Source organism: Nansenia antarctica, assembly GCF_963989245.1.
Source record: "Nansenia antarctica genome assembly, chromosome: 2".
In the NCBI taxonomy this organism is placed as follows: domain Eukaryota; kingdom Metazoa; phylum Chordata; class Actinopteri; order Argentiniformes; family Microstomatidae; genus Nansenia; species Nansenia antarctica.
In genome coordinates, this window is record NC_137675.1 from 41,972,882 (window position 1) to 41,986,164 (window position 13,283).

The 13,283-nt window shown below is 45.0% G+C and overlaps 1 protein-coding gene across 1 annotated transcript in view; it reads left to right on the plus strand.

Moving 5' to 3' along the window:
• LOC308151665 (sodium-dependent neutral amino acid transporter B(0)AT2-like) overlaps positions 1–12,682 on the plus strand; it is a gene marked incomplete at both ends in the record, with an annotated part of 63,981 nt that extends 51,299 nt beyond the window's left edge. Inside the window, 4 exons of the mRNA XM_080524573.1 lie at positions 5,268–5,469; positions 6,139–6,298; positions 10,990–11,152; positions 12,335–12,682. Coding sequence (XP_080380699.1) covers positions 5,268–5,469; positions 6,139–6,298; positions 10,990–11,152; positions 12,335–12,682 — 873 coding nt within the window. The remainder of the gene's footprint in view (positions 1–5,267; positions 5,470–6,138; positions 6,299–10,989; positions 11,153–12,334) is intronic.
• Between the last annotated feature and the right edge of the window lie 601 nt (positions 12,683–13,283).

Here is a 13,283-nt window from a genome sequence, read left to right on the forward strand (position 1 = left end):
CATTTGGCTTTTCCAGTTTCAAGGTGTGCATAACAGAGAAGGCATGTATCACACTCTCCAGGTTCTTCTGGGAGAGGTAGGCCTTTGTCTTGGCCAGGAGTCTAAGATGATAAAAACTATTTTTTACAACGGAGCTGACTTGCTTTTCAAATTTAAAAGCACTATCAAGAATTACTCCAAGGTTCCTAACTGAGGTGGAGAGGTTAGAACTCAGGGGACCAAGGGCGTCGACGAGGGGGGCACAATTAAAAACAATAACCTCAGTTTTTTTTTCATTTAGGGTTAAAAAGTTTTCTGACATCCAGCACTTTATTTCGGTCAGGCAGTCAAGCAGGGGCTGTAATGTGGTTTTCCCTTGGGTTAATTTTAAGGGAAGGTAAACCTGCACGTCATCGGCGAAGCAGTGGAAGGAAATGCTGAATTTCGCCAGGATCTGACCTAGGGGCAGCATGTACAATAGGAAGAGGGCGGGGCCCATGATTGATCCTTGGGGCACTCCACAGGTGAGGGGGGCTACTGAGGAGGAGAGGTCACCGAGTTGGACAGAAAAAGTCCGCTTATTTAGGTAAGACCGGAACCAGTCCAAGGCGACGCCCCTGATGCCTACATAATGCTCAAGTCGAGCTAGTAGAATCATGTGATCTACAGTGTCAAATGCAGCTGTGAGATCAAGGAGCAGCAGGATAGAGGGGTTACCTGCATCGGCGGCTATAAAAAGGTCGTTAAAGACACGGAGAAGGGCCGTTTCAGTGCTGTGGCGCGGTTTAAAGCCAGACTGGAATTTATTGTGTATGTTATGTTGCTCAAGGAAGGCTTGTAGTTGTAGGTGGACTATGCGCTCCAGAACTTTTGAGAGAAATGGTAACTGGGAAATGGGTCTGAAATTGGCAAGGACGGAGGGGTCTAGGTTAGGCTTTTTTATCCGGGGCTGGACCACAGCGTGCTTGAAGGCAGCCGGGACACAGCCAGTGCTGAGGCAGGCATTTATCAGCAGTAATATGACGGGAAGGACAGAGTCAGGGACTTCCTTGAGAAGGCGTGAGGGGAGTGCATCAGAGGGGCAGGTAGTGGGTCGCAGATGTTTGATAACGTTAGAGAGAGAGGAGAGGGAGACCGGCACAAACTGATCAAAGACAGCAGGCAGGGCATGAGGGGGAAGAGGAGGGGGTGGGAGGGGCGAGGGGGAGAGGGGTCTGAGGGCAGAGACTTTGCTAATAAAAAAATTAAGAAAACTTTCACATAGGACAGGTGAAGGTACAACAGAGGGGGTGTCACAGGGGTTAATGAGAGAGTTTAAGACCTTGAACAGAACCTGGGGTTTATTGCAGTTGCTTGTGACTAGGTTGGAGATGTAAGCTGTTTTTGCAGTTTTGACAGCCGTTTGGTAAGTGGACAGAGTGTTGCGCAGAATTTGAAGGGAGACATGCAGTCTATCCTTCCTCCACTTTCTCTCAGCGCGTCTGCATGCGCATCTAAGAGCGCGGGTGGAGTCATTATGGCAGCTTGCCATAGCTAGGAGTTATTTGGCTATTATTTATTACAGATTTTACAATGTATAGCTACTTACTACTTGCATACGGGTCATTATTGTGGGCCACTCATTTATTGTGGGCTTACTGTGCTGCTTGTGTCACCTCTCAATTTGTGTCATACTATTTACATTATGTCCTATATCAATAAGTCTCTTTTTTTTTAAGGAAAGCTCTACTGAGTCCCAATAATTCTCTGTTTACTTGATGTGTGTCCTCTGTTGGTAAAAGAAAAGGAAGAAATGAATGAGAAGGACGTCTCACATCTGTGAGGTGGAACACTTGGAGCCTGCCTCTTCTGCTCAAAATAGCTTTTGGAGTGGCACTCAGGGTCGTCGAAAGTTCAAACTATTTATATATTTGAGCCGCAGATCATCTGTCAGAAGCACTGTGAGAATGATGAAGAGGTGGGACAACCCATTTTTATGCCACGATGGATCATAATAATGTGAGAATGCTCTCTTTTAGGTTTATAACATAAATATATTCACTTTTTGTATGAAACAAACAGTTCCAAATAGCTTGGGTGTGCCTTAAACGTTTGTGATGAATTATAGCCTTGTTACTTAGTATGTAAAATTAACTGTTTCCAAATACAGTACATTCGCTACAAGGTTGTTGTAGCTTAGGTAGGTGTACCTGTTTGAGATTATTATTAACTTTAGCATTGCCACTATAGTATTATCTTGTACAATGGACGTTTGGCCTTCAGGAGGAGTGAATATACCCTCCCTCTGCACCCGCTCAGCTCCTCTCTTCTCAGGGTTAGCCCCTAGCCATGTACCTGGCTTTTCCCCCTGTGAAGAAGCAAATGCTAATGGTAAATGGCCTGACTTATATAGCGCCTTATTCCAAAGCGCTTTACAGTGGCCTCTCATTCACCCATTCACACACACATTCACACACCAATGACGGAAAGCTACCGTGCAAGGAGTCCAGTGTCTTGCCCGAGAACACCTCGACACGCGGCCAGCCGGGGTTTGAACCGCTGACCCACCGACCTTGAGATTGTTAGACGCCGGCTCTACCTTACTCCTCTCTGTTACCTTCTCTCTGTTACCTCCTCTCTGTTACCTCCTCTCTGTTACCTCCTCTCTGTTACCTTCTCTCTGTTACCTTCTCTCTGTTACCTTCTCTCTGTTACCTTCTCTCTGTTACCTTCTCTCTGTTACCTCCTCTCTGTTACCTTCTCTCTGTTACCTCCCCTTTGTTACCTCCTCTCTGTTACCTTCTCTCTGTTACCTTCTCTCTGTTACCTCCTCTCTGTTACCTTCTCTCTGTTACCTCCTCTCTGTTACCTTCTATCTGTTACCTCCTCTCTGTTACCTTCTCTCTGTTACCTTCTCTCTGTTACCTTCTCTCTGTTACCTTCTCTCTGTTACCTTCTCTCTGTTACCTTCTCTCTGTTACCTCCTCTCTGTTACCTTCTCTCTGTTACCTTCTCTCTGTTACCTTCTATCTGTTACCTTCTCTCTGTTACCTTCTCTCTGTTACCTCCTCTCTGTTACCTTCTCTCTGTTACCTTCTCTCTGTTACCTTCTCTCTGTTACCTTCTCTCTGTTACCTTCTCTCTGTTACCTTCTCTCTGTTACCTTCTCTCTGTTACCTCCTCTCTGTTACCTTCTCTCTGTTACCTTCTCTCTGTTACCTTCTCTCTGTTACCTTCTCTCTGTTACCTCCTCTCTGTTACCTTCTCTCTGTTACCTTCTCTCTGTTACCTTCTCTCTGTTACCTTCTCTCTGTTACCTTCTCTCTGTTACCTTCTCTCTGTTACCTCCTCTCTGTTACCTTCTATCTGTTACCTTCTCTCTGTTACCTTCTCTCTGTTACCTTCTCTCTGTTACCTTCTCTCTGTTACCTTCTCTCTGTTACCTCCTCTCTGTTACCTTCTATCTGTTACCTTCTCTCTGTTACCTTCTCTCTGTTACCTTCTCTCTGTTACCTCCTCTCTGTTACCTTCTCTCTGTTACCTCCCCTTTGTTACCTCCTCTCTGTTACCTTCTCTCTGTTACCTTCTCTCTGTTACCTTCTCGCTGTTACCTTCTCTCTGTTACCTCCTCTCTGTTACCTTCTCTCTGTTACCTTCTCTCTGTTACCTCCTCTCTGTTACCTTCTCTCTGTTACCTCCCCTTTGTTACCTCCTCTCTGTTACCTTCTCTCTGTTACCTCCTCTCTGTTACCTTCTCTCTGTTACCTCCTCTCTGTTACCTTCTATCTGTTACCTTCTCTCTGTTACTTTCTCTCTGTTACCTTCTCTCTGTTACCTCCTCTCTGTTACCTTCTCTCTGTTACCTCCCCTTTGTTACCTCCTCTCTGTTACCTTCTCTCTGTTACCTTCTCTCTGTTACCTTCTCTCTGTTACCTTCTCTCTGTTACCTTCTCGCTGTTACCTTCTCTCTGTTACCTCCTCTCTGTTACCTCCTCTCTGTTACCTCCTCTCTGTTACCTCCTCTCTGTTACCTTCTATCTGTTACCTTCTCTCTGTTACCTCCTCTCTGTTACCTTCTATCTGTTACCTTCTTTCTGTTACCTTCTCTCTGTTACCTTCTCTCTGTTACCTTCTCTCTGTTACCTTCTCTCTGTTACCTTCTCTCTGTTACCTTCTCTCTGTTACCTCCTCTCTGTTACCTTCTCTCTGTTACCTTCTCTCTGTTACCTTCTCTCTGTTACCTTCTCTCTGTTACCTTCTCTCTGTTACCTTCTCTCTGTTACCTCCTCTCTGTTACCTTCTCTCTGTTACCTTCTCTCTGTTACCTTCTCTCTGTTATCTTCTCCCTGTTACCTTCTCTCTGTTACCTTCTCTCTGTTACCTTCTCTCTGTTACCTTCTCTCTGTTACCTTCTCTCTGTTACCTTCTCTCTGTTACCTTCTCTCTGTTACCTCCTCTCTGTTACCTTCTCTCTGTTACCTTCTCTCTGTTACCTTCTCTCTGTTACCTTCTCTCTGTTACCTTCTCGCTGTTACCTTCTCTCTGTTACCTTCTCTCTGTTACCTTCTCTCTGTTACCTTCTCTCTGTTATCTTCTCTCTGTTACCTTCTCTCTGTTACCTTCTCTCTGTTACCTTCTCTCTGTTACCTTCTCTCTGTTACCTTCTCTCTGTTACCTTCTCGCTGTTACCTTCTCTCTGTTACCTCCTCTCTGTTACCTTCTCTCTGTTACCTTCTCTCTGTTACCTCCTCCCTGTTACCTTCTATCTGTTACCTTCTCTCTGTTACCTTCTCTCTGTTACCTTCTCTCTGTTACCTTCTATCTGTTACCTTCTCTCTGTTACCTCCTCTCTGTTACCTTCTATCTGTTACCTTCTCTCTGTTACCTTCTCTCTGTTACCTTCTCTCTGTTACCTCCTCTCTGTTACCTTCTCTCTGTTACCTCTTCTCTGTTACCTTCTCTCTGTTACCTCCTCTCTGTTACCTCCTCTCTGTTACCTTCTCTCTGTTACCTTCTCTCTGTTACCTTCTCTCTGTTACCTCCTCTCTGTTACCTTCTCTCTGTTACCTCCTCTCTGTTACCTTCTCTCTGTTACCTTCTCGCTGTTACCTCCTCTCTGTTACCTTCTCTCTGTTACCTCCTCTCTGTTACCTTCTCTCTGTTACCTTCTCTCTGTTACCTTCTCACTGTTACCTTCTCTCTGTTACCTCCTCTCTGTCACCTCCTCTCTGGGAGTCCTACTTCTCCTACATCCTTCTTTCTTTACCTGCTCCTCTTTCTCAATCCTCCCTTTCTCTCCCTTTCTCCAGGGAGTGGAGGGGACAGGTCTGGCGTTCATCGCCTTCACCGAGGCGATGGCACTCTTCCCAGCCAGTCCCTTCTGGTCCACCCTGTTCTTCCTCATGCTCCTCAACCTGGGCCTGAGCACCATGTTTGGCACCATGCAGGGCATCCTCACTCCTCTCATGGACAACTTCAGCCTGCTGGGACGCCACCGGACCGTGCTAACAGGTAACACATACGCACACACACGCACACACACACACACACACACACGCACGCGCACACACACACACACATGCACACGCACGCACGCACACACACACACACGCACGCACACACACATGCATGCACACGCACGCGCACACACACAACAATAAACTGGACTGGACTGGTAACACCGGTTTTATCTCCTGAGGGGGCTCCGGTCCTTTGGCGTGTGCAGGACTCTGGGGGGGGGGGGGGGGGGGGGCAGCATCAAGGAGCTTGTCACCAAGGGGCCGAACAAGCTTATTAGGAAAGCTAGTTCTGTCCTCTGTGTCACCCTGGACACTGTGGAGGACCAGGGACCACCCTGGACAATCTCTCCCCATCTCCTACATGACACTCTGGCAGAGCGGAGAAGCTCCTTCAGCAACAGACAACTACAACCACGCTGCACTAAAAGCGCTGTAGGAGATCTTTACAACCACGGTTGCACTAAGGACCGCTATAGGAGATATTTTCTGCGTGCCCCAATAAGACTGTCCAATTCCTTCTCGGGCTGGCTTGATCTATCTATCTATAATAATTGATATAATGATCAATGAAGCTATTTATATAGTGTTTTTTAAAGATGCTAAACGTAAAAAAAAAAATTCTGTTTGTGCTTCACCAAAGAGTTGTGTTGTTTGTCCTCAGTGGTCAACTGTGCCCTGGGGTTCCTGGTGGGCCTGATGTTCACGCAACGCTCGGGGAACTACTTTGTGACGATGTTTGACGACTACTCGGCCACGCTGCCCTTGATCATCGTGGTGGTCTTTGAAACATGTAGTGTGGCCTGGGTGTACGGAGCCGACCGGTGAGTTGGACAAACAGGTTTGAAACTTGTAATGTGGCTTGGGTGTACGGAGCCGACCGGTGAGTTGGACAAACCGGTTTGAAACGTGTAATGTGGCCTGGGTGTACGGAGCCGACCGGTGAGTTGGACAAACAGGTTTGCCAACATAGACGATTCTCCGAAAATCTTTTGATCATTTATTTAGGAATTGATTGATATTTGTTGAACTTAACCCTTGTGTGGTGTTCGGGTCAACCTGACCCGTTTTCAATTTTTACTTAAAGAGAAATGGTACAAGAATACATTTTATCAATCTGAAACTCCATGGCCTTGGCTCATTTTATATGAAAAACAAAAAACAATTTTTTTTTTTTTTTTTACACATCCTACAATACCCCAACACATTTATGTCCTTCATAAGGTGTTCGGGTCATTTTGACCCGGATACACAGAGACACAGAAACATACACACACTCACACTGACACTCACTCACTCACTCACACACCTCTGCTCTGTCTTTCCCGTGCCGAGAAGCCGTCTGCTCTCGCACTCTTTACCCTTTGAAATGCAACATTGTATAATAATAATAAAGAATAATATTGTACTGGACTCCTCACACCTGCACAAGAAGCCGTCTGCTCTGGCTTTCCCGCGCCGAGAAGCTGTCTGCTCTCGCACTTTTTACCCTTTGAATTGCAATGTTGTAAAAACATTTATAATAACATTGTACTGCACCTGCACATCATGGGAGGGATAAAAGAGATAAATAGCTCTCCATCCCAGTGTATAGGTCATTTCAACTACAATCCTCCACCAGCAACATGAAGAAAAGATTCAGTGTTCAGAGGGCCGTGGAGATACTATTTGAAGAGAGTGAGCAACATAGTGAAGTTGAAGGGGGGGAGGATGTTTCAGATGAGGATAATGTAGAAATTAATTCAGAGTATTCTGATTCTGAAAGTGAATTTGGAGATGAGTTTCACTCTGAGCATGCAGCAGAAGGATCCCCACAGCCAGCCACTGGAAGAGCCCCACAGCCAGCCACTGGAAGAGCCCCACAGCCAGCCACTGCAGGAGCCCCACAGCCAGCCACTGCAGGAGCCCCACAGCCAGCCACTGGAAGATCCCCACAGCCAGCCACTGGAAGAGCCCCACAGCCAGCCACTGCAGGAGCCCCACAGCCAGCCACTGCAGGAACCCCACAGCCAGCCACTGGAAGAGCCCCGCAGCCAGTCACTGGAAGAGCCCCGCAGCCAGCCACTGGAAGAGCCCCACAGCCAGCCACTGGAAGAGCCCCACAGCCAGCCACTGGAAGAGCCCCACTGGAGACAGGGAGAGCAATTTTTAGAGCCACAATGTCTCTGAAGAGCTTCCATATCTACTCGAGGGTCATCAGGTTTGATGACCGGGAATCAAGACCTGTTAGACGGCGTAGGGACAAGTTGGCTGCAATCCGCACGGTGTGGGACAAGTGGGTGGACCGGCTTCCACTTCTTTACAACCCTGGGCCCAATCTAACTGTGGATGAACGGCTTGTGGGGTTTAGAGGTCGTTGCCCCTTCAGGCAGTATATGCCCTCCAAACCAGCAAGGTACGGAATAAAAATCTGGGTTGCCTGTGATGCCGTTTCATCGTATGCATGGAACATGCAAATGTATACAGGGAAGCCAGAGGGAGGAGCCCCTGAGAGAAACCAGGGGACACGGGTGGTGTTGGATATGTCACAGGGCCTCAGTGGCCATAACATCACCTGTGATAATTTCTTTACATCCTACAGCCTGGGACAGGAACTTCTCAAACGAAAGGTGACAATGGTTGGAACAGTCCGAAAAAACAAGACGGAGCTCCCACCCCAGTTTCTAAATGTGAAGAACAGGCCAGTCCATTCCTCCAACTTTGTGTTTACAGCCAACACTACCCTGGTGTCTTACATACCAAAAAAGAGCAAGAATGTGATGCTCATGAGCACTCTACATAGGGATGGAAGAATCAGTGGCCGGGAGGACCGTAAGCCAGAGGTCATACTTGACTACAACGCCACCAAAGGTGGAGTAGACAACCTGGACAAGCTGCTGGCCTGCTACAGCTGCCAAAGAAGAACTCTACGGTGGCCTCTCGTGATCTTCTTCAACATCCTGGATGTTTCAGCCTACAATGCATTTTCAATCTGGATGGCAGTCAACCCAGACTGGAACCAAAGGAAGCTCCAAAGACGACGTCTTTTCCTTGAGGAGCTAGGTATGGCACTGGTGACACCGCATATCCAAAGGAGACAACATATGCCCAGGACCCCAACTTCTCTAGCCATAGTGAGGAGGATTACAGATGCTCCACCTGCACAACCCACACAACCACAATCTCCAGTGCCTGAGGTAAGTGTCCTGTTGCGGTTGTTTGTGTGTGTGTGTGTGTGTGTCTGTGTTGATTCACTTCCTTAGTCAAATGTATTGATCGCTTTGGTAAATGTAAGTCGCTTTGAAATAAGGCGTCTGCTAAATGCCAACATTTTCAATGTAAATGTATGTGTGTGTGCGTGTGTGTGTGTGAGTGATTTAGAGTATTAGGAGACGTGGTGGAAAAAAAAATCCTGAACTAAGTCTTTTCATTATTCTAGACTGCAGCCGATGGCAAAAAGAGGAAGCGCTGCGAGGTGTGTGGACCCTCAAAGGACACAAAGACAGGGACCACATGCAGCAACTGCAAAAAGTACATGTGTGGTACACATACTGTCAAATGCTGTACTTCATGTGTTGTGTAGACAGACATGCCCATGCACACACAATTGTAACCAATGTTATTTCAGTGACTAAAACAGTGTACATTCCACATGTTTTGTGTTTCAGCATTTGTAGCATTATTCTTGTTCATCACCTGTATTTTTTACAGCTTTGATTATAATGCTTTGAAAATCAATTGAGAATAGGGCTGGGTTCAAAAAATCGATTTCCCGATTCTGAATCGATCTTCATTAAAATGAGCGATTATCGATTCATAAATCCCGAGATCGATTTTTTTTTTTTTTTTTTTTTTTTGCTTGCAGCTTCAACCCGCAACGAGATCTCGTGGCCAGATCTCGCGCTACAAGAATGTATCATATCTCACGCAACGTGAGGTCTCAACACTAAAATCTAAAAACATGGCGATGGCAGGGACACTCAAGTCACCACCAGGCTTAAAGTCAGATGTCTGGGTGCATTTTGGATTTTAAAAATGTGACGATAGAGATGAGCTGGACAAAAGCAAAGTCATATGTAAATAAAAAGTACATTCATGTAACTGCTTTGGTGTCAATTCATTGATATGTTTAACAATGCTACATGTTATAGGGTTCCTTGAACCATTTATAGCATTAGTTCAGAGAATCTCTTTCATATTCAAGCAAAAAATGTATATTGTAACTAGATCGAATCGGAATCGAATCGAATCGAATCGAATCGTGAATCGAATCGAATCGGGCTGTGAATCAAGCTGTGAATCGGAATCGAATCGTTTTGGGAAATCAGTGGCGATACCCAGCCCTAATTGAGAATATAAGTTCAAAATAATAAACATCAATAAAAACATTGTTTCATTTACATTTTTCCTAGATAAGTATGATTTATGACAACCAAGTCTTTATTATAGTGGATTTTGTTTAGTGGAAGTTAGGAGCATCATGTGCGTAAAAACGCCTCTACTCATCATGCTGCCGTTCGGCCCCACCTATTCCCAGGGGTCTGACACTTTGAGGGTTATAATTAGGCACCCTCTGCTCCAGCCCCTCCAAAGGGCAGCCCCCTAGGTCCACCAGAACAAAATATACACTTTTGAATGTGAACACAGTACCTATTGTGCATTAATGGGTACAGTACCTGTTTGTGCCCACAGGAGGCGCTCTTTAATATTATGGGCTATTTTGGGGCTATCTTGCACCCTGAGCATACTCCCTTGTACGGGTCACCATTGGGACTAGGAGCACCGTGTCAGGAAAAGTGCTTTCAAAACCCCAATGATGTCCCGGGTCAACTTGACCCGAAGAGTACGAAAGGGTCCAAAAAGTGAACACCACACAAGGGTTAAAGGTAAGCAGAAGGTCTCTTGAAGTAGTCTGGCCAGTATAATAGCCTTATGACTCGCATGAGTACAAGCCATCACAGTGACACAAGTTCTATACAATGAAATCCATTATAGGAAGAAAGTGTAACAATACAGGTTTATAAGTAGCCAATTTGGTATTAAGTATTGATCTTATTCTCATGTTATTAGTCATGTGTAGTAGTTCATAATAGGTGGCTTGATTACTAAAGAATTACATACTTTTTTCAACAACACTTACTTTCATAGAGCCTTATTCCTTTATTCTACGTTTTTACAATGTTCTATCTATAGCATTATGTTCCATAAATATGTTTCTAAAACGTTGTTAACATAAACCTTAGCCTTCGCATCAAGTACATTTATATTTTAAAAGTTTTAGCCAACAAAAATGTTGCGGATGCTGAATCCAAAGCGACTTACAACACATACATTTGTTTAAGTAAGTGAATCATCTATCCATCAGTCATCATAAGAAAAATACATCTAAGAGACTACATTTAGAGTTTGTGAATTTGCTGTTCAAAATCATATGTATGCATTGTTGTAACCTCTCAACTTGAATTAATCCACAGAAAGAAAGCAATCACTACAAAAAAAGAACCACGGAATTTAAAGTATCTTCTTTACTCCTCAGGTTCTTAGATGACATTGAGATCATGCTGAAATGGCGCCCCCCTGTGGTATATAAGTACCTGTGGAAGTATGTGTGCTTGTTGTCCATGGTGGGCCTGCTGGTGGCCAGTCTGCTGAACATGGTCTTCAAACGCCCCACATATACTGCCTGGAACCACACCACGGTAAGAGTCACCTTTTAATCCCTTCCTTACTTCTTTTTTTGTCCTTGAAGAAATGTAAGGCCCTTCATGAATGTCATGTACAGTAGGTAGGGGTGGAATAGGTACAGGCCAACAAGTCCCGTCGCTGCAGAAATGTGTGAAGTGCTGCCGAAAGCCACCACGTGGTGACAAGAGTTGTGAAGGATGGGATACGGGATGGCAAACATCCATGTTTGTTTGTTTGTCAGCGAGCATTTCACATTGTGCACAAACAATAACCACCGTCGGAAAGTTTTCATTTTCTTGAAAAGTGTTTTTGTCAATTATCTTCATCACTAATGAACTCATACGTAATGTGATCGATATTGGGAATTGTAATCGGTACATTGAGAACAGAGGATGATCTCACATGAGAAGATATACCTTATACGTATATAAAGTTTTACTCTAATACCATGTTTTGAAGCTACACTGGGGAAAATAAGTATTTCACCCCCTGCTGATTTTGTGAGTTTACCCCCTTACAAAGGAATGAACAGTCTATCATTTTAATGGTAGGTTCATTTTAACAGTGACAGAGAGAATATTTAGAAATTAAAACACAGATTAGTCCTCTCACTTTAAGAAAGTACTCCTAATCTCACCTCGTTACCTGTATAAAGACACCTGTCCACAGGAACCAGGAACCATGGGCCGTTGCACCCCTAATAACTACTATCTGTATATATGTATACTATATCAGTACTGAGGTAGTCCACTCCTGCCGTGACAACAGGCATATTTTAAACAGTGAGCTACTGTATAATGAAGTTTACACCCAGCTGAATGGCTGTGTCCGCTCGTTTCTGTGAGTTAAATATTGTCTGTCAGGGTTCCCACGGGTCCTTGAAATCTTTGAAAGTTTGTGAATTTGAGAAAAATAATTATTTTCTATTTTCATTGAAAATAGACATGGGTCATTGAAAGTGCTTGAATTCCCCTCTCTCTCTATCTCAAAAAAAAAAATATATATATATTTAAAAATATTTTACTTAGCTCGTCAACTAGATCTGTCTCAAACTATGCCGTGTCGGGTCCTTGAATTTGAGGGGATTGAGTCTTGAAAGGTGCTTGAATTTGATGTTTCAGAAGGTGTGGGAAACCTGGTCTGTGCAACTGTCTTTGTGTCCCTCCCTCCCTCCCTCCCTGCCTCCCTCCCTCTAGGCATCAGAGATGACTATGGAGTACCCCGGCTGGGCCTTGGCTGTGCTGGCCATGCTGATCCTAGCTGCCTGCCTACCCGTGCCTGTGATGTACCTCCACTACCTGCTGCAGAGGCGGGGGGGCCCTGGCGTGGGCCCCGGCAGGGAGGGGCCTGGACAGGAGATGCACCGTGAGAGATACACCAAATGCAACTCCACTGAGCCACTGGACCTGGGCTCCCAGCGTGCTCTGTCAGAGGGCGAGGAAGGACGGCCCAGGGCCACTTTCTTGCCATTGGGTGTGGACCACTACAGTCTCCTTCCTCAAGACATGGAGGAAGAGGAGGAGGAGGAGGATACAGGGGTGTGAGCGAGAAAGATGGAGGTAAAGGGTTTGTGAAAAAGAGGATTTTATAGAAAGAGAGAGATTCCTTGACTGAAATGGTAATATGGAGAATACTCTGTTCATATTCCCATACATTTTATTGATAGAATCACGATACTGATCATACAACAGTACCTTTAAGACCATATCTTCCTCTACCCATGTTACATGAGACTAGCACCCTGTAACTGGGCTACCGATAGCCAGCGAGCCACAGAATGAACTGGACAATCACTCATCATAACTGATCACTCATCATACCTGATCACTCATCATAACTGATCACTCATCATACCTGATCACTCATCATAACTGATCACTCATCATACCTGATCACTCATCATACCTGATCACTCATCATAACTGATTGTTTGCATTTATAAAGCACAGATTAAAGGTGCAATCTGGGATTGGTATATCAATTGTTGGACTTTTAAAACATATATAGCGATTCATTCTTGAAGAATATAAGGTATAAATGCCCCGTGAGGTTAGTTCAACTGTCTTAACCCATCAGAACCTAAAATGTAAGCTTGTTTTCACTCCGTTGTGTGTAAATTATGTCATTGTAAACTAACACTGTACA